This window comes from Hoplias malabaricus, chromosome 1 (genome assembly GCF_029633855.1).
Source record: "Hoplias malabaricus isolate fHopMal1 chromosome 1, fHopMal1.hap1, whole genome shotgun sequence".
In the NCBI taxonomy this organism is placed as follows: domain Eukaryota; kingdom Metazoa; phylum Chordata; class Actinopteri; order Characiformes; family Erythrinidae; genus Hoplias; species Hoplias malabaricus.
Window position 1 is genome coordinate 48475226 of NC_089800.1, and position 22586 is coordinate 48497811.

At 39.0% G+C, this 22586-nt stretch overlaps 1 protein-coding gene across 1 annotated transcript; it reads left to right on the plus strand.

The window, feature by feature from the left end:
* The first annotated feature begins 704 nt into the window (after positions 1 to 704).
* Positions 705 to 22502, plus strand: atp1b3b (ATPase Na+/K+ transporting subunit beta 3b). Its single transcript, XM_066665469.1, has 7 exons — positions 705 to 1069; positions 11427 to 11555; positions 14617 to 14715; positions 16483 to 16670; positions 16800 to 16850; positions 21173 to 21259; positions 21493 to 22502. The coding sequence occupies exons 1-7, from the start codon at positions 964 to 966 to the stop codon at positions 21658 to 21660; spliced, it is 828 nt and encodes a 275-aa protein (XP_066521566.1). The 5' UTR covers positions 705 to 963; the 3' UTR covers positions 21661 to 22502.
* Positions 22503 to 22586: the final 84 nt, after the last annotated feature.

Here is a 22586-nt window from a genome sequence, read left to right on the forward strand (position 1 = left end):
TGAAATAATAAAATTGAATCTGAAACACTGATGTTAAAAAATACTATACAGCAAAAACCATAAATAGATACTTTGTTGATCCTGAAAGAAATTTAGCAATATACATCATACATTAGGCCTATATCCAAATTACAATGCATTTTTGAACCCCAGGACAGCAGTATCACGACCCAGGGATGGGTAGCAATATGATGCTAACAAGTAAGGGACATACTTCAGGCACAGGGAGTGATTAGGATTCGGCCACAGACTGAAAGATCACGAAATGTATAAATTTGATGTAGGAGTCATACTTTCATGACACTGTGTATAGAGCAGGCCATGATTTTGATGTAGCCCATGTTGGCACTGTGTTAGTCTCACACTGGGGTGCGGAGCGTCTCTGGCGGAGACTAGCTCTGTGTTAATGAGGAACTTTTCAGAATCTGAGCTAGCATATTCGGGCCTTTGCCACAATGCCAATTTAAGAGGTAGAGTAAACACAAAGTCAGTCAGGTTTCACAATGCTGATGGTTTCCAGACTTTCCTTCTGGAAGAATTCATCTCTGGGAATCTTCGCCTCCTGTACACACGCTTTTATGAACCTTATTTGTGGCGTTAATTGGTTTGGGGAGGGTCTGTGAAGGATAGCTGTGAGCTTCGTAAATGAAAGGCCGAAGGCACGAACCAAGTTGTGTGTGCGAGGTTCTCACTGGACGAGGTTTTTATATTCTGATAAAAACTTCATATTATAGCCTTTAACATACGAACCTTAGAGTGGTGTCGCATTGCGCATGCGCACGGTGCGGTTCTGCGCCGGCTCCTGTGTGAGCCACACACACACACACATAGAGCCACTCTCTCACACGCTGCATACTCTTACACATACTCCCACCCCTCGTTTCGGTTCTGGTTCTGAAGCGGCTTCGCTGCTTTCTGTTACCAGAAGCGGGTTTGTTTAGTTTAGGGTTTCAGTGAACCGCCATGGCGAACAAAGAGGAGAAGCCCGAGGGGAAAGAGTCGAGCTGGAAAGATTTAATTTACAATCCGAGAACCGGGGAATTCATCGGGCGCACTGCAAGCAGCTGGGGTAAGAAACCAACGGCTGTGGACTGTGGCTCTTCGGCTTGTCAGAAATATCCTTATTTTACCGACATATCTTCGTCTTTATAAGTTATGTATGCTAAGGTACAACCGCGCACACTTAATGATGAATATTGGGGTGCTTAATGTCTGAGGTATTTTGTTCTGCGTTGGTGGTGAAAAGGGGTTTGGCTCAAAAGAAAAGGACTGAATGAACTGGTCGAAATAACGGTTTTCCATTTTAAAGGCATATTTCTACACAAATTCAGCTTCAGGCTTAATTTGAACACGAAGCTCACCACAATCCGCTTCCTTTTCAGACATAGACCGGCATTTTCACGGTCTTAGCGCTAAAACAACGACATCCTCGAGCGCTGTTGCTTGTAATTCAGATTTCAGCTCTGGAAAGTGGATATAAAAACGTTAGACTTGTCTAGCACTAAAAAAAAGCCTGATAGACATATAATCTATGCTTCTAGAGGAATGCAGACATTCATCGGGAAGCTGGAGCACGCTACAATAATTGATACTCGCCAATTAATTATCTGCCATTTTCCTAAATATAAAAAACCCAGGCAGACATGTTGGAGCCTCCAGGATCAATAAAACCTTAATAAATTAGTAAACCGTTTCCTGTCAGTGCTACACTGAGGGCTCATAACATTGATCTCTTGCGTGATGTGTAAAAGCGACATCTCCATATTTTCAGTCAGTTTTCTTGATGAAGAACTGACTGTTCAGAACTGGTGCTGAGCACTGACTCCTCTGCATGGTGATGCAAGATTTAAGCAGGCCTGCCCCTTGCCGCAGTAGCCTGTCTGTGACTGTGTTCTGTCCAGTGCTCAACAGGGATTTATTTCAGAACTAATCATGGAGCATGGAGTTTAAAATGTTTCAGCACAGAAATGACCATAGTATGATGTTTCAAACTATACTGTGGATCCACACACTCTATAAATGCTTCTGAGTATCTTCATTTATTTTCTTTTTTGTCATCTGTGTGATCTAAAAGCTATACTCACTTGTCCAAAAGAACACTGTGTAGAACTATGGAGGACGGATGGAAAGGATAAGATTTGTTACAAGAGCAGAATGTGTTTTTGGTGCTATATCTGAGCATTTAAAATATCTAAAATCCACATGTCAGAGTGGTATTCCTCTGTTTTTATAAGATTGTTACTTGTTACCTGTACTGTAATCAATGCACTGCACCACACTGTGTTGGTCTCTCTCTCTCTCTCTCTCTCTCTCTCTCTCTCTCACACACACACACACACACGCACACACACACAAAAGGCTTCAGTGTTAATGCATGTCGATGGTTCCCTTCCACACCAAACAACCACATTCACACAAGGCAGGGGGTGGTGGGGGGGAGAGTCTTTCTCTGTATAGTGTTTTATTAATGCTCAATAGTAAGCTGAGCGTATTGCTGTGGAGGCTTCTTAAGACTTCTTAGGAAGAAATTAAAATTTCTTCTCAGCTGAGTGACTTACTGCAGTTTGGTGGCTGTGACGTAGCTGGACTCTGCATGCATATGCCACTGGGCTCTCTCTGCTGCAGTGAGAGGAAAATTCCTCTCTCTCTCTCTCTCTCTCTCTCTCTCTCAGGATGAATTCACATTACAGTAGCAGCTGAGACATCACTAAGATGCCCGCGTGGTGTCCTGGAACTCTGTTGTAAAGTGTGTTTTATGAATTTATGAAGTGTATTAAGTGTTATGATAAGGTGGGTATGGAAAAGGGGGCGCCGGGGAGAGGGCAAGTTTCTTAACTTACCCTCAGTTGCCTGGTTACCAGCTATAAATGAAGTGTCATGTGGCTGGTTACATTTTGCTGTTTCCGCAGAGCGAATTCACAGCTTTTCAGTGCATCCCAGCTCACAAATCCTGAGCTCCGCAGTCCCCCTCCTTGCCGGGATGGGTTTTCCTCAATGCAATGCATGAGTTCTCCGATTCCTCCCCCGTCCCTCTGTTCTTCCACCCTCCCTTGCCTTTCAAGGTCAAATTGATTCTCTCCATGTTGCTGGAGAAGGCAGGCCCTTGATGGAGTGGTAATGCCAGTGAAGGATGACCCGGCTCTTTGCTAATCAGGAACGAGAGAGAATACCAATATACTGTATCGGCTGTGCACATGTAAAGTGTGCTGAGATGGCACTCTTGTGAAGGATAAAGGACATGCCATACGTTTGAATATAAAGTTGTAATGTAATTTTGCTTTCTTCTTTAAGGTACAGATTGGATAGAATGAACAGACAATTCAAGACCAGTATTTTTCTCTTTAAGTCCAGATAACTGTGGTCACCAAATGCCTGATGGCCTCATTTCTGATGCTTGCTCTGCACTGTTCAGCTGCCATCTTCTCTCTGGCTATTTTATTTATTTATCCCTCTCCCACCCCCCTGGCCGAGAAGTACCATCCATCCTAAAATTCTATTTATTCATTTGTTAGTGCCTGGAGTTTAAGAGCTTCTTCCCTAGCAACTAGCTGATTTGATGGTCTCAGTACTTTTTGCCTCAGTGAATAAAGGCAACAATAGCAATTTTAATTTCCAGACAATTTATTATACTAATTGCATCCTAAAAATCCCTTAGAGCTCTTTGGTTTCTGGAGCCTTCCCTGTTGGATTCCTAGCCTTCCACATGATGAAACATAACCCACTGACTGATTATTGTGCTCTGCTACAGTCAGCAGTCATGCCATCACTTAAGATGCATGAAGTCTTTCCTGTGGCAGCTGTATGTGCAGAGAGATGTTAATGTTACAGACGATGCCAGGTTCACTACCAGTACCACCCTTAATTGTAAGTGATCGTTCCTAGAGTCTCTATAGGATTGTTAAGAATAATCTGCCTTTAACAGGCTAATTATCTCCCTAATATACGATCAGTTTTCTGTTCAGATAGGTGTTGTATGATGAGCTCTGTTTGAAGATTATTACCAGTAGTTTGATAATTGTTTTGGAGTGGGTAGTTTACTCGTGGAACAGACTTCCTTGAAAGAATTAGGTATTTGGATGATGTGCTTCTTATGTATTTTAAGGTCTATAGTGATTTCTCTGTGTTCTTAAGACAAAATGAAACATGTTGTTGTTTTCTCTATTGGGACTAATTTGTCCATCTGATTTCTTCTTCATCTTCCTTCATCACTGCTGTGGACATGATGCATGGAGTAACGCACTGCGGCACATTTAACTACGTGCATTATTCTTATTGAATGGGTTGGTGAAACACTCCTCATTTGCATAAAGGTGAGAACTTGCTGTATCCACAATTCCTCAGGCACAACTGTCGCAAGTCTCCACAGAAGTTAAGGAGACTAAAGGTGAAGGTCACTGTAATTTACATTTCAATATTACAATTTAGTTGAGTATACTTTTTAAAGCATTGTTGCTATGTCGGCACCAAAGATGTATGACCACTGTCCACCGCTGAATTGTATGTTATGCCTGGTTGATTGCTGTACTAGATGCTCGTTGGGACTGGCCTTTGTGTGCCCTGCAGGAACTTGACTGACTGATCAAATGACTGTCTGACAGCTAAGATGACATGCGTCAGAGCAGGATGTGTGAAAGACGGCTGTATAACTCGTATTTTTACAATTGCTTCTTCAAATCTGATGTATCTGCTGCAACTGCAGAACAGTTCCCAATGTGGCCAGGCAGTGACAGAGTAATGGACAAACGTACGCATAAGAGAAACTGTCATGTCTGCATAGCTTTCATCCCTGAGACATGCTGTACTCCCCGGAGAGAGGACGAGAGTGATGAGTATTGAAGGAATAAAAGGCTTGGGTTTAAGTTAATGGACAGGTACTGCTTTCTCATACCCATGGCTCTCAGCACTGAGCACTCCTGTGTCCCAGTGGATTTAACCATGTTACAGTGAGCAGTGCACATTTTGTTTTGTTTGTTCCGGTTTAAGTGATTGGTTAATAAGAATGAACTTTGTTTAATTGTAGTTTGAAACAAATTATCAGTTTGGTCAGCATATTGTCATTTTTATTTGTTTGTTTGTTTTTTGTTTTTTTTAAAGGAGGGTTATGAAATAGCAAGTGGAGTTAAGACAGAGTTAATATTTCATGATGAATAGTTTCCGTTCTATGGGGCATTGCACATGCAGTACAGTGTTTTAGCAAATGGTAAGCTGATGGCAAATTTGGTGGTTTGGTTTTTGCAGCACTTCTGTAAGACCACCTTTCCATTTTATTAAATGTTGGGTGGCACGGTGGCGCAGCATGTCACAAAGCTCCAGGGACCTGGAGTTTGTGGGTTTGAGTCCCACTCCGGGTGACTGTCTGTAAGGAGCTTGGTGTGTTCTATCTGTGTCTGCATGGGTTTCCTCCGGGTGCTCCAGTTTCCTCCCATGGTCCATCGATTAGTGACTCAAAAGTGTCTGTAGGTGTGACTGTGTGTCTGTGTGAAGGGCTGTCTCCCCATCCAGGGTGTATTCCTGCCTTGTCCAATGATTCCAGATAGGCTCCGGACACACCACGACCCTGAACTGGATAAGGGGTTACAGACAATAAATGTGTTAAATGTGTCGTGACATTTCTCCAACCCAACAATCACAAGTAACAAGTATTCCACTTCCATGTACCATTATGTGAAAACACTGAGCTAGCTCAGAGACCCTCCCTGATACTGTGATTTTCTCTAGTAATACATCCCGATACTAAGAGAGGAAAGCAGAAAGATTTCTGAAGGTAAGCACCCAAAATATGGAAAAAGTTAGTGTCAATCAGTATAGGAATTCCATTATTTTCATGCTCATGAAAATGTAGATACTTAAACAATTAAACATAGAAATTGGGGCTACATTGCCCTGAATAAGCACTGAAAGAGAAAGGGTTAAAACTGATGTGGAAACTAACCCCTTGTGCAAATTTAATAGTGTTTCAAACAGTCTATATATGTCCACTTTTTTAATTATTGCCAAATAAGTGTGGTCAGCATTTCTATATTATTATGTTGCAGCCTGGGATGCCCGTATTGATTCCAGTGAGAGCTCTGCGTCTGCTGCAACTACAAACTTAAATTCAGAAAAAGATGAGCTTGAATCAAGAGAAGACTGCAGCATATAACGTGTTTAAGAGCACCTTTACATTTTTTGCAGATTTTTTTTTTGTAATGAAAATTGAGTCTTAAATCATCACATGTAAAGAAAAGAACTAGTCCTTTTCTGTACATTTCTCATCACTGTTTTTACTTGTATTTCACATATTATCCCAGTTTTTATTTGGAGCTGAGGTTTGTAAATGATGGCGCTGCTTGCTAGAGAAGTAGTCCACATTGAAATTCATAATGGTTCTGAAAGTAATTTGTGAAGCATGTGTCTCAAAGCTGTTGTAAATGAAGCTTGCCCTGTGGTAATTGCACTCTCCATGTTTGCTTCAATGTGTAAACTGTAGCACTGCAGGCTAGAGTTTTAAGGGTTGTTATGGTACCACAGAGAATCAGTGTATGATCAGACAGATATTCCAACTTTGCATTATTTTTTTCTTTTAGAAAATACCAATTACATTTCTCTTCTGTTTATTACAGCCTTCCTGTTAAATTTGACCCGTTCAGGTTCCTTACAAAAATGACTATCCTGCGATTTGTCTTTTTGAGACTCACCAAAATGTAGGCTGGAATTTGCAATCTCTGGTCTTATATATTATACAAAGGCACCTTCTGTTCCTCTGTGCATGGTTGCTGCTGTCAACACTGCACTTTACCAAATCTGTTTGGTCTCCAAGCATATTTGTAATTTTTATCATGCACAATGGCTTTCAAATGCATAGAAATCACGGCACTGCAGACAGTAAATAAAACAAAACACCTAACTGTTTCTGGCCTTGAACTGAAGTTAGCTGTTTGCTGGTCAGAGTTTTTTTTGTTTGTTTTTTTTTTCCCTCCTCTCTTCCTCTCTCTGTGAGAGACATCATAACAAAATCATTCTAAATATGTATACAGGATTATGTATTTTTTTTTTCCTGAGGCAGCCTGATGCCTTCAAAAATTAGGCTGATTTAAAAACGAAATATTTATGTATTTGCCTAATGATGCCTAAAATTCCTAATGAATTAGGTTTATTTAGTGATGGTGTTAATAGAAATCAAGAATCAAATTGCCTGTTTTGATGTAGTTGGAGCAGGGCTTCTACCTTTGCATTTACACGTCACAGCAGTCTAAAAACGCAGATTCTGTTCAGGTGTTGTTGCCCACATTGAAACATAATTGTGCCAGCAGTACACTTAAAGCGGAGTGAAAGAACTATGTAAAATCAAGCTAACAACAAACATGCATCGTTAGTTAAAGGGAATGTCTATGGTTGTGGGGAAACGCAGTTCTAATCTCTGCATCTTTTAAGGTAGAGTGGTGTGATTTAGAGGAGAGAGATAAATAGGATGGTTTGTGTGGCTGTAAAACATTTCTGTAAGATTTTATTCACTATGAATTAACACAGAAACTCATTTGTAACTCGAGTTGTTTAGTTTTGTAGCACTTCCAGTAATGCAGTTAGCCATCTCACGAGTTTGGAGACATTTCCACCTTAAGTGATCCGAAACAACAAAAATAAGTCAGTATTACACACCTATGGAGCAGGAAGAGAGCAATATCTTCTTTGCGATTCGTGCTTTTCAACGTTTGGAGTTCTTTCATTTGTCTAAAAATACTCCAGCAATGTTTGGCCTAAAAACACAACTTTGAGGAATTTAGAGAAGTACCCGGCCATCTTACAGTTCCTATGATCTTCATGCCTTAAAGCCACACGTTGTCATGGGGCATATATGTATTACTTATAGAAATCTAATAAGTAGCACCCATGGGTACTGCCCTCATTGTGTAAATTGCTTCCTGGCCTGCTTGGGGTACCGCCCACACCCCAATGGCCCCCCGGCCTATTGCTAAGGGCTATTTTTATCACTGTTGGTCTGCCAGTCTGGGCACTAATGGAGGAAGAGTATTTGGCTCTTTGGGGTTCAGTTACGAGAGACAGGACAAACAACAACTCCTTCAGGAGCTAAGAGAAGCATAAGAGCTGTTGGTGAACTAATCTTTTGTATCCTCCCTTGTGCTGCTACACATCTAAATCACGGTGTGAACCCCCCAGTCCTAGAAGGCTACAGCCCTGCAGAGCTCAGTGCTCTACCTCACTTATCTCACCTGATTAAACACATCTAATTAGGAAAGGTTTTATGTGTTGAATCTGGAATTAGCTTCTTTTTTTTAATTTTTATTTATTTATTTATTTATTTTTTGCATAGAGGTGCTCACACAGCCTGGCCATCTTTTATTATAATGGCTATAATATTATATTACTGTAATGGCTAGCTAATGTAAGCAAACTAGTTGGTAATAATAAACCACTGTTGGCAGATTAGCTGCAGAGAGATGCTATGCTTCATGCTAGACTGGCCATTAAACTACAAAGCATTTGTTCATTCATTCATCCATTTAAATGTAGGTTTAATGTACAGCTATTTATTTTTACTGTAGATCTTTATAACAGTGAAGAGACTCTAAAATTCCCTAAGAGTAAACAGAAGGTGATGACATCAAGGCAGAAAGCATAGAAAAAGCATGAGGAAGAAACTTTAAAAAGAGCCAAGACTCAGAAGCTAAACTCATCATCATCTGGCAGCGGTAGTTAGTGAAATCATCAGCTAGGCATGGATAAATTCTGCTTAAGCTGGATTAAAAAAGCTGTTTGGATGAGACAGGAAAAGAGATGTTGTATTAAGTCTGTAGTAATTTAGTAACAAAGTTTTGATTGAATGTTAGTGTAAGAATACAGTAAAAACTAAATGTTTTCTCTGTCTTTAGGTAGTTTTGAAAAGCCAATGTTGAATTTAAAAAATCAATTTAAAATGAAATGCATTGTTTACACAGGCAAGTGTCTCCAACACCTCAGTGCCGTGTGGTTGAGATTTTTTAAAATGTGCACACTCACCAAAATTATTAGAGGACAGCCAACTGGGATGAGACTCATGCAATCTAACTCTAACGATAGCATTCATGACGTACATTTCATTTCTCCTGGGATTAAGAGCAGTTCTTTAAGCCATGTTTGTGCTCACTGCATCAAAATAAACCAAAAGAAAGTTACATCCAGTGCTACTCATGTGGCAACTTGTCAGTCTCCGTATGAAGTAGACCATTTTACTGGCAATTATCACATTTTATTTGTGTCATAACAGCTTTCTAAGGGCATTTTCACACTTGTAGTGAATACTTGAGGCTTCACCCAGGACAGTATCTGGGCTTGTTTGAGGGAGGGGCTCATTATCGCAGGTTTGGTTTTGGGCATCTGAACCTATCTAATGTCACACTTCTGTGTGCAGGTTTGCAAAATGTTAGGTGCCAAGTTCATCCCTTTACTACTTATTAGTCTCCTTTGCACATACCATGAAAATTGAAACACAAAGGGACGTCTTTCAAAATAAAGTAATCTTACAACCTGGCCAAAAGCTCCCACACCTGCAGCTAGATGCTAGACTTTGCTTGAAGTGAATCACATTCACCAGTTTCAGAAGGACCTGAGATGGGTTCTCATGCCTGCTCCTGGGCTCGAAAACAGCTTTCACACTTGACCAAACATACTAAACTCACAGTCAAGCAGTCCTGGGTCTGGAAAAAAAAACACTAGTGTGAAAATAACCTAAAAAGGCTTCTACACAGTAGAAAATTTTCAACCTTATTAATACTAAGTATTAGTGTGTAAAGTAATACTTTGTACATTTTTTTATATATTGTTTTAACTAACTCTAACTTAAATGGCTTTAATCTAACCCTAAAATCAATGTTTATATCCTGATGATTTATTATACCTTACCCTATACATTACCTTCAAACTGGTGGCGTTGTATCTTTTATTAACAATAAAGTGCATAAAATATAGACATTTAAGTGTAGTGGCCCGGTGTCACCTTGCCATTCTGCTCTCCCAGATTACAATAAATGTTGTCAGCTATCAGTTGAATCCAAACATGTTATGGTCAAAATATTGGTCAAATCTAATTGTGAAATGTGGTTAAATCCAATTCTGTCTGTTTATCATCATCATTGGTACAATTACTCTTTCACCGATCTTGCTTTAATAGACCTAACTGCAAAATGCTTAGAGCGTTTGAGGACATAATGGTTTCTTCCTAATGGAAACTACATTAATTTTCTATGGAAACCTCTTGGAGACCAAAAGATTCCTTAACATAATGATCGTTCACTGGTATGTCCAGTCCCTCTGTGATGATGCAGTGATTTGAGACAGATTAAGAAGAGTGTTCTGGCAAGAAGCAGAATACAGCGTGTGAGATATCTCCTCTCTCCAGGCCGTTGGTGTGCCTTCACTAAACTGTCCTCCCCCACACGCTATTTATAGTAACAGCAGTCTACCTCAGATATCAGCAAAGACGAAATGCATCTATAAGTAACCTCAGCCTGCCTCTATCCCTCTCCACCCACTCATCATCTTCGTTTTTTCCTGTACCAGGGATTAGAAACACTGTAGTCACATTTTTGTGTGGAAAGTGTATGTTTTAGGACAAACTGGACATATTAGACCCCCACCCTCTCTTTAGCAGTCCGTTCCAATCAGAAGAACCTAATCAACGAAGATAATTTATTTGTGGGATAAAAAAAAAACACTGAGGATTAAATCACAGGTGAATGCTCCATTTATAGTAACTTCAGCAATAGTGGTCATCTATTACAATGCTGTACATTTCTGGCCTTTGATTCTGATGTCTATTTGGGATGAGTTGACTTTTGGTTGATTATAATAATGGATATATGTACTACAGCTAGGGCTGGGCAATTGAAAACTAATCAAAATCAATACTATATACATAATATTGTGTATATCGATTATTTTAACAGTTTTTTTTTTTTTTTTATTCGGATATGTCCACGAGTTCATTTACTGTCCCTTTAAAACTCTGTAGTCACATGATTCTTATCAAGCTCCCAGCATTAATACTGGAGCATACTGGAGTCGCTGAAAAATGGTGGTCGAACATACAAAACCAAAATAATCGTTCATTAAACATAACCGTGGTAAAATGTACTATTAATCGTGATATTGATTTGCACTCTTATCGCCCAAGACTAACTACCGTATTAAAAGTTCCTAATTTCCATCTATGGGACTCCATCCTGTTAACTTTAACAAGCCTCTTTTAATGGGTTACATTTAAAGAAATGAAACAATGTGCAGAAGATCGGGTCTCTGAGACTCGAGAGACCCGATGAACTGCTGAGCTGGATGGTGCTTCGCATGTTTGAAGTAAAAACACTTGCCCAAACCTAATTTCATTGAGTGCATTTTCATGACTTTTCATCACCATCTAAGCATTAACACACTCTTCTCCCCTCTCTCTCTAGCTCTCATATTCCTCTTCTATGTGGTCTTCTATGGCTTCCTCGCTGGGATGTTCTCTCTCACTATGTGGGTGATGCTGCAGACATTGGATGATTATACTCCCAAGTATAGGGACCGAGTGGCCAACCCAGGTATCATTCTCACAACATCTCTGCAAACTCTGTTAATTGTGCAAACCATGACACTTTTCAGAACAAAACACAGGGATATCATATTAGCAAAGTGAAATTGTGCAGGAGTAATAGTGTGACCTGGATGCTTGCCTGTCCATTAAGCTTTTAGTGTCACTTCACAAATGCGCGTACAAGTCTGCCTTTTTTATTCAATTAAAATATATATATATATATTTATTTTTGCATCGAGTCATTTTGTATTCTCCTCATGTAAAACAAACAACAGTCGGGAGCCATAAAAACTGATACCAGAACATGAGATTATGTATTTACATGACTTTGCATAGCAGAATAACGCTCATTGTGCTGTTTTCTTTCTGTAACCTTTATGGCTCCTTAGTCAGATCACTGTTTAAAAACGAGTGTTCTGATACAGTAGACGTGTGGCAGGGTTCATCTGTATTCATATTAACTGAAGACATTTCCTGGAATTTCATAATACATGCAAATTACAAAAGGTGCAGTTTAGCAGGCAGCTTTGTTCTGTGCTGTTTTACTGACACTTCAGGTCCATTTGGCGAATTGATATGTCACTCAGGTTGTGGCATGCAACATATATTAACATGGAAATGGCACTGTTTTTAGTGAAATTGAACCTAGGATTGTAAGGGCTCTCTCATTCATTTTCTTTGTCATTCACTCATACAGCTGACTCGCCCCTCCATAAGTGTTAAGATTTACTTTCTACTGAATCTTTCTTTTTGCCTTTTCTATCTCTGACTTTTTATTATTATTTTTTATGTTTTTGTTTATCCCCAAGTTTTTTTTATTAATGCTCTCCCATTATTCTCTACACTTTGATAAATGCACATTAGTCATTGCCAATTTTTTTTTTTTTTTTTATCTGATCACATGTAGTTCCACACAGATCATTTTTTTTTCTTTCCTCCCCTTTTTCTTTTAAATGCACTACTGTGAACTAGCATAGACTTACAGGTTTGATTCCTTCTGTGACCGAGCTCGCAACTCGATTTGCTCGTATATCAAATTAAATTTCCCTATTAAAATGAAGGTGATTGGGGAGGTTTTTCTTTTTGTGCTGTACCGCTACACGCGTAATGCCGCAATGCTACAAAAAAAAGCTATACGACAGAGATGTTGGCAAGGCAAGATAAACTGAACGCTCACTGGGCCACCTAGTGTTGGGTGGCATCAGCTCACTCACTTGTAACTCAGACCTCGGCTTGCTTCATAAAGCAAGAAACCAACCCAGCAGCGGGGTCGTATCTTGGAAAATTTGTAAGTTAATTAAAAAAAATTATATTCATTATGCACAGACTGATATATTTCAAGTGTTTATTTCTTTTAATTTGCTGACTTATAACTGACAGCTAGTGAAAACCCCAAATTCAGTATCTCAGAAAATTAGAATATTATTTAAGACCAACACAAAAAAAGATTTTTAGAAATGTTGGCCGACTGAAAAGTATAAACATGAAAAGTATGAGCATGTACAGCACTCAATACTTAGTTGGGGCTCCTTTTGCCTGAATTACTGCAGCAATGCGGCGTGGCATGGAGTTGATCAGTCTGTGGCACTGCTCAGGTGTTATATGAGAGCCCAGGTTGCTCTGATAGTGGCCTTCAGCTCTTCTGCATTGTTGGGTCTGGTGTATTGCATCTTCCTCTTCATAATACACCATAAATTTTCTATGGGGTTAAGGTCAGGTGAGTTCACTGGCCAATTAAGAATAGGGATACCATGGGCCTTAAACCAGGAACTGGTAGTTTTGGCACTGTGTGCAGGTGCCAAGTCCTGTTGGAAAGTGAAATCTGCGTCTCCATGAAGCTGGTAAGCAGCAGGAAGCATGAAGTGCTCTAAAACGTCCTGGTAGACGGCTGTGTTGACTTTGGACGTCAGAAAACACAGTGGACCAACACCAGCAGACGACATGGCACCCCAAACCATCACTGACTTTGGAAACTTTACACTGGACCTCAAGCAACATGGATTCTGTGTCTCTCCTCTCTTCCTCCAGACTTTTGGACCATGATTTCCAAAGGAAATGCAAAATTTACTTTCATCAGAGAACATAACTGTGGACCACTCAGCAGCAGTCCAGTCCTTTTTGGCTTTGGCCCAGATGAGATGCTTCTGATGCTGTCTCTTGTTCAAGAGTGGCTTGATACAAGGAATGCGACGCTGAAACCCATGTCTTGCATGTTTGTGTGGTGGTGGTTCTTGAAGCACTGACTCCAGCTGCAGTCCAGTCTTTGTGTATCTCCCCCATATTTTTGAATGGGTTTTTATTTTTTTATTTTTTTTTTTACAAACACTTTTTTTCTACCACATCTTTTCCTTTTCTTTCGCATCTTTATTAATGTGCTTGGACACAGCTCTGTGAACAGCCAGCCTCTTTAGCAGTGACCTTTTGTGTCTTGCCCTGCTTGTTTAAGTTTTCAACGGTCATCTTTTGGACAGCTGTCAAGTCAGCAGTCATCTGTGATTGTGTAGCCTACAGAACTAGACTGAGAGACCATTTAAAGGCCTTTGCAGGTGTTTTGAGTTAATTAGCTGATTAGTGTGTGGCACCAGGTGTCTTCAAAAGAAGACATTAAAAGAAATAAACACTTGAAATATCAGTCTGTGTGTAATGAATGAGCACAAGTTTAACTTTTTGAATGGAATTACTGAAATAAGTCAACTTTTTCGTGATATTCTAATTTTATGACCAGCATCTGTATTTATTTCTTAAAAATGAAATCTGCTGATGACTACTTTTTACACAAGTATTTTTAATATTTAATAATAACTTGATCAAATGTGATTATTAGCATATTTTTATGTGTATTTACAGCTTCATTGATGTCTTCTGAGTGGGCATGGTTTTAATATATAATTATCATCATCCATATCTAAATGTAAGAACTCTAAATCATAGCAGCAGCATGTAAAATGTGCACAAATGTAATCATTACTGGTGTTCTCACATTATTTAAGCATAAATTAGCAAAACTGCAAAGCATATAGTTGCGAAACTGGAGAACTAAATGAACTTCCTGTTGTTTTTATTGTCAGGTCTGATGATCAGGCCAAGGTTCTTGGACATCATTGTAAATCGCTCTAATCCACAGCAGTACAGCAAGTACATCATGAACTTGGAGAGCTTTCTGCAGCGTAAGTGTTGCCTTCTGTTTTAAAATGTGTTGAAATGCATAATGTCATGGATTGAGGGCGGCGGAACAGGTACTGCTGCTGTCAAACAACTCCAGGGTCCTGGGGTTGTGGGCTCAAACCCTGCCATGAGCACTGTTTGTGAGGAGTTATGGATTCAGACTATAAGAGTTGGTTTAAGGAATGTTTATTTGTGAAAGGCTTGGAAGAAAACCAGTTAAGCACCTTAAAGAAAATAGCCTAATTTTATACGGTTAAAGTTTGAACACTGCTGGTTGAAGGATGTGGGAATACTTCTTAAAACTATTTCCTTCTTTGATTCCTCACTATGTGAATGTAACAAACAAACTACTCATAGGTTCAAATGTACAGAACCATGTTTAAGGAATGGTTTATTCGCCAAAGGTGTGCTTAGACTTTGCATATCATTTTAACAAGTTGTAGTGGCTACTGGAAATCAAGTATAAATGCGCTGGACATTACAAATATGGATTCTTTAGTAATGCTGAACATCTTTCTTCAGTTTTTAAAAATTTGTTGAAATATAATTTACCACATAAGGTAGCTTAATTGTTAGATATGGGATTATGCTGACTAAAATACAGCTCCGGATTTAAATGTGTTGTGATGAAGGTAAACTGGAGAAGAATGGCTACAGTGTCTCTTAAAAGGAGGATAATCACAGGAGAGATTGAAGGGAAGTACACTTTGGAGAGGAAAACCTGCCAGCCCATAAGGAAATAGTTCAAAGTAAATGTTCTGTTCCAAAATGCAGGGAAGGTAAAAGGTTTCAGCTTTGATCATTTGGAGAATCCCAATTGAAATAGGTCTATTATTTTGTTATTGTAAGTATCCACACATCCATAATCCACAGTCTGTAGTCTGTCATGCATGATTTACACCATTCATGAGTTTGAAAGGCTTGGGAAAGTAAGACAAGTACCCTCTGAGGAGTAGGTTAAAAGGTTCTTGTCTTGACATGTCATTTTCTAACAGCATTCCAAAGAGGTTGTTTACAGCACAGAACCAGAGAGATACCTGTGGTGCCAGTTCTATTGTTCAGTGGTCAGAAAATAGCTTTGACAATTAGCAAATTATATGTTACCCACATCGTTATGACCCTGCAATAACAGGTGTCAGAAGCTTCTTTTAGTGATGCAATGGAAATTCTATTTACCTGTTAAAGGGTTATACCTAGGTTATTTAAAATATGTGAATGTTCTTCACACTAACACTTCCCTTTAAAAATGAATAAATAAGAAACACAGAAATACAAAATAAAAATGTTATATATTTGAAGTAAACATCAGTAAAAACAAACCCTGAATGTCAAAAGCCTTTAACTTTACAAGAGAAATACATCGTTATAGTACATAATATAAAAGTACATTTTATTAAAGCTGTGTTTGACCGTTCCTGTTTGATACATCAGTGTCAGATAAGGTTTAAGTAAGGTATAAGGGTTTTATCCCAGGTGTGACTATATAAGATCCTAAACCAAATGTTTATTAATAATATCCTGAAACAAATGTTCTAAATATTATTGCAAGTTTTTAAATGTAAACTTTATAAACTGATTATTTAATGGCAGTGGAAAATGGTGCTCATGTTATATTCAACATTTTAAACTAGATCCATTTAATACATGTTGAAATATATCTTAAGGACAATATAATATTCAGAAGAGCAAATAGCTTCAGTGTGTGGTTTATTATTCACATGCTCATTCCCTGTTAGTCACCATCTTGCTTTCTCTGTTTTCAAATGCAGAGTACAATGACACTGTGCAGGAACAGAATGTGGAGTGCTCACCGGGCGAGTATAACATTCAGGATGATAAAAAGGAGAAAAGTGTATGTATGTTCAAAAGGAGTATGCTGCGGCAGTGTGCTGGTCTGGCTGAAGCAAATTTTGGCTACGCTGATGGACAGCCCTGTGTCTTAATCAAGATGAACCGGGTAAGTTTATTACATTTTACACACTCGTTTTTCTTTTGAAGGCTAACAGGTATATCTGCACCACATAGACTTATGAACAGATGACATTAGAGGGTGTTTTTAAATAGCAAAATGTTCTCTCCTGTGCAGGTTATTGGATTGAAGCCACGAGGAAATCCATACGTCAACTGCACAGCCAAGGTAGTGTTTAACAACTTCCGTTTGTATGTGGGAGTGAAATTTAAAGTCATTTGCAGGGTAAAGTTTTGTTCACCACAGAAAATGTACGAGTGTGCTGTCATCTTTGTTTTGTAAACATGTTTATGTGGTCTCTCTCCACGCTGCCCCTGGTACTGGCAGTTCACTCTGTGGTAAGAATTAAGGCCCAAATGCCCTGTTCTCACCAGGGAACCTTGTTATGATCCTTTACCATAACTCTGCTGCTTCGGTCCAGCTCCTTTCCTGTAGTGCTTGTGTTTGGCTCTTTTAAAACATTATAATGCAAGAAATTAGTACTGTATACCTTCAAACCCCACCCCCCAGCTAGAGGAAGCTTAGGACCAGTGGAGCAGCATGTAAACACTGCCTCTCTTCTTCCTCCAGAGGTCACACAAGAGCAAAAACTTCCACTTTTCCCAGGCTTCTAATAAAATAAAGCTTTGTCCCAAATGGTACACCCTCTGTCTTAAGGACCTCATTTGCAAGTGACCCCAAGAATCATGGGTGCACAGAATGTTCTTATTTTCAAGAATGTTCTCATGTTCAAGGCTGTGCCCACCACGTCCCTCCATGCTCATCAGTGCAGTCTCAGGGGAAGTATTTTACCTAAAATTCCTTATAGCCTGGGATCCATCTTAGTGAATTGTTTACAGCTGGCTGACCAACAGTTGTATATTAAACCCCCCTCTGATTAAACCCCTAAAACCTCATGTCTTGAATATCAAAATCACATTTAGATGTTATTTTCAAGGGAATAATGCCTTAATGTAGCCTCAAATGCCTTAAATGTAGCTTACATATAACTCTATTTTACATCTGTATTCAGTACAAATGGATCTATAAATATGACATTAGTCCTGACTCTTTCTCAACATACCTTTACCATTTGAGACCACTCATTTGCGACTGTATTTGGTACACTGTTTAAACACCCAGCCATGGTTTTGACAGCTTATTTTGTTCATTATACATATTTTAGCTTATAGGAAACACCCCAAGGACAAATTAACAAGGCAAAAAAAAGTTTATTTTTTTACTGGACAGGGTCTTTAAAATAATTTCTATGTACTGTATGTAGTAACCGTAAATGCAGGTTACTGATTAGATGCTGTGTATTGCACTTAACATATTTTGTTCTTTCAAGGTATCGGAACCCGCCCTTCTTCTGGCCAGCGTCAGGGCTCAGAGCGAGTTTGGACGCTAACCTATTTGTATTAGCTAGGATACACATTCTGTCTGAACACCTCTGGATAAGAGTGTCTTCTAAATGCTGTAAATGTAAATCTTCTGAAGGAATTTTTGAAAGGATTTGACATAAGACCATTCCACTAATCAGCAAAAATCCTGCCAACTACATCTACATATTGTAAGAAAAATATATATATATCTATATCTAAAACAACACTGTAAGCTATTAAAGATGACTGAACACATTTTATACTGAATTATTTCGAAATGCTTTCTGTAACTTGTAATTAATCACTAATTTAATTAATCAGTCAGAAACTGAATAAAGGAACTGACATTTGCACAGTCCTATATCATCTAATTGAGCTGCGTCATGCTTTTATAATCATTGTTGAGCTGCAATGGAAAATAGCTAATGTAACGAAAGCCATTACTATAATGCATACCCTGTACAGGTAGTACGTTCTAAACGTTATGACAGAAAAGCTTGGGGATCTGGAGAGCTCTGGACCCTTACATTAGTAGGTTGTTAACAACAGCTAATTTATGATTAAATAAGATGGCAGCACTAATGGTACCATTTGGGACAGGCTTTAACACTGTGGAATTTTAAGCAGTGGGCAATGGGACTCAGTGATGTTTCAGTCCTAATGTATGTGGAAAAAAACGGTTGTCTGTGATTCCTTATATCCAGGTAAAAAAAAGCCCGGTTTAATCCCCTTTGTATTGATTTCTATACCTATCATTTACAGAGGAAAGGATGCTGGAGGTGGAACATTAGAAAACTAATCTAGGGGCAGATAAGCATATTAGGTTTTCAACTGGCTGTCCATGGTGCCAAGTTTTGACTGGGGGAAACCTGTCTAACCACTTTACACCCCTACTAGACAAACCCCTATTCTAATGCTTTTCCTAACATTAAGTACCTTCCCCCTCTTGGCCATTATTTCTTTGTGTGTGATCTTTTTGAAGGTATACAGGAGACAAAGGAAAGTGTATAATTTTCTCTTTAGTAACAGGCTGCTCCCATTTTCACTAGCAACAGTACAAACAAGAAGAAAAAAGACAGTGTTTTGATTCTCACACTAACCGAACATTTTTGCAGGTGGCTGCATTAGTTCTGATGCTTTTATTGCGTCCATTTAAATATATGGCACAATCAAGCTTATATTTACATGAACGGATTGTGTTGCTTGACTTGACTACCAGAATGAATCAGAATCTACAGTAGGCAGTAAACCTCTTCTGCAGTCATGATTCATTCTATCTGCAAAGCTTTCCTCCAAAGTATTGTGATGGAATACATAATAATAATAACAATAATTGAATATTAAAGCTGTCACTGAGGTTATTTAAGGAGTGTAATAACCACTGTCATGACAGTCACATCTGACAGCTTGGTGTGCTAAATACAACATTTTGGACAATAATGGCTTTGGAAAATACTAGAGATGGTTTGATACCACTTCAGTTCCAGTGCTGATACCCTCCTTGTCCAGTACTGATCAGTCATGGGTAAAAATGAATAAGCCTCAAAATGAGCTATTACTTAATTAATTGACGTTATTATGCTCATGATGCTCAAATGTCAAACTCCAGTTACGTCAACATATAATAATTCATATTTATGTACTCATGTTAAAATTAGTATTTGTTAATTTAACCTATACTTACTGTTGTGACATTGCAATCTACTTTATTTTGTGCAATTCCAGGTTAGATGTATTATAGAATCTGACCCAAATTTTCCCTGAATCACGCATTGTCTGTTAATACTGGCCCTGCCCAGGTGGTGGGTATCCGATTTCATATTATGCCTCTTGATGCTAAAGTTTCTGGTCTATGTTTAAAATGCTTCTGTCAGAGAACAGGCACGAGTTTGATGGGATACATTCATCTAAACATAAAGATTGTATATCAAACCAAATCATATGTTTGTCCTTCATTACTGGCAGCCTGTGTAGGTCTATTCGTCTGTGTGAAACTGCCAGGGCAATGTGGACCAGTCAGACAAGAGCCAAAAGTAAACCTTGACACGAGGAGCCATGTACGGTTAAAAGCACATTTCAGCCCTGGACTATTGTGGGTTTTTTTTTTTTTTATTTGGCATATGTAAACAGAATAAATATTGTAGTGTATTTATATCACTTAAAAATGAACAAAAATTGCTGAAGGTTGCCTTTGACTGTTTAACCTTGCTCCAGAACATCAGTATTCCATCTCTGTTCACACTTTATTTAAACTAAAGTCAGAGCATGCAATGCACCGCTTTATCAGATATGACACTTTCACTTTAGCAACTGCTCAAATGCTTTGTACCTACTGTCTGCCTACTACAGGCGCATAAACGTGCTGGAAGAGGTAGACTGTCACTGCTTACTAAAGGTGTGAAGAGCTGCCTGAATTATTGCTTGTGGTGAATATGGACATGGTGTGGACAAAGTGATGGGAACACCAACAGGACAAAAGGTTATGTTAAGTGTAATATAAAATATGAAAAGTAAAGTTGTTTATCCTCAAACATGAGGATATTTTTTTTATACTATGCCTTTTTGAATGCAGAGGAATCCAACTTTAGCCTGTGTTTCAGATTTCTTTAAAAATATTCTAAATAACTACAAGAAAGTCTTCAGGACGTGTATGAAATAATTGTTCTGAAGGCCAAAAGGAATGTAATTTACTATTAACTGTCAACAGCTTGGTGTTTCCAGAAGTTTGGCACATGTTTTCGGATGAATATACATGTAATATCGGGACATGGAGGTTGGGGGGGGGTATTAAAATCTCTCGTGCTGGCTTGTATAAACTAGAGAGGGATATGAGCATATCCCAAAGTCATTGAGATGTTTTGGTGCCATGCTCTGTTAAGCTGGAGGGAAAGTGTGTGCTTGTATGAAAGGGATGATGAGAAATTTCTGGCAGTGGGATTTTCACGTTAATAGTAACATCTTGTACAGAGTGCGTCACTTGGTTGTCATCACCCTGTTCTGGCAGTTAGGTGAGAACTGCCTGTTGCTACAGGCAACAGCACAATTCACATCAAGTCCCTTCCTTTGTAAAGAGGAGCTGTGAATTCACCATCCCGCTTTTTTTTTTTTTTTGGTTCACTGTTTCAGAGAGAAATCCCTCTGCAGATGCAGTATTTCCCCGATGAGGGCCGATTTGACAAGATGTATTTCCCTTACTATGGCAAGAAAGCACATGTGAGTACCAGAGTCAGATGCACTGGAGCTAATGTAATTATCGTCCCTGATACTGACATTATTAAAATCAATAGTAAAAGAATAATAAGAAACAATAAAATGAGAAAATAAATTTCAGTAAAAAAAAACCACTCGGAACAGCACATGTTTATATGAGGAGGACACACTACCAGTCAATATGTTTTGATTTTTAATTGGAGCTGTTTATTTGTTGTTGTTTTTTTCTCTTCCAGCCTAACTATGTCCAGCCTGTGGTGGCAGTGAAGCTGCTTTTGAATGAGCAGGATTATAACACACACCTGACCATCGAATGCAAGGTGGAGGGCTCGGACCTGCGCAATGACGACGAACGCGACAAGTTCCTGGGCCGAGTTACCTTCCGTGTCCATGTGACCAAGTAGCCCTGACCGCTCACAGGAGCTGCACGATGTCCGTTAGTCACATTCAAACCCCGCACCCCTCCTCTCACGCACTCACTCACCTGAGGCACACCCGCACTCCTGCCATGTCCATCTACCTTCAAACACCTTAAGAGAGCTTGACGTTACCGTACTGTACTTTACCCTGGAGGTAGGTTTAGAGTGGGGCAATAGGCTACTTGTGAAGTGGTGTGTGAGGGGGGACACAATTTAGACTTTAATTAAACACCTCTTCCCTTTTACCTACAACCATCTTCACTGGGGAAAAAATAAAATACCAGTAAACGCACATTGGACCTCCTATAAGCCATCTCCGTAAGACACAACAAGAGTGACATCGTGCAGTTATGCAGGGACCTGTAAATAGACGTGTCGGAGCATCGAGTTGGTGTCTATTCCCTCCTATAGTGCTGTGCAGCCTGCTGTGTGTATGTCTGAGAGTGAGAGAAATTGAGCGTGTGTGTGTGCGCGTGTTTGCCATGATGTGAAGTCTCTCTGTACATATTTAATGGATTTAAAGACACTTTTTTCCTGTTATCACTCACTATGTCTGACCGCTGTAAGAAATAAAGGTATTTCATATATATATATGAGAGAGAGATAGATATATATAAATATATAACAAGAACTGTAATTTAAGATTTTTGAGTAATGAACATGTTATTCAGGAGACTGGAGGAAGACAAACACCAAAAATGTTTATCAACCTTGTTTTCAAATCCGTCTGCCATCTGAGGGAAGTGATTTTTTTTAAACCTCTGCAGAAACTGTACTTTGTGCAGATGCCTTAAGATCTGTATGAATAACTTAAAATAAAGGGGATTTTAAACATGTGCATATTGTGATAATTCTCAATGTAATACTATTGCGCTGAAACACGCCACCAGTAGGTGGCACCAGTAAACCTC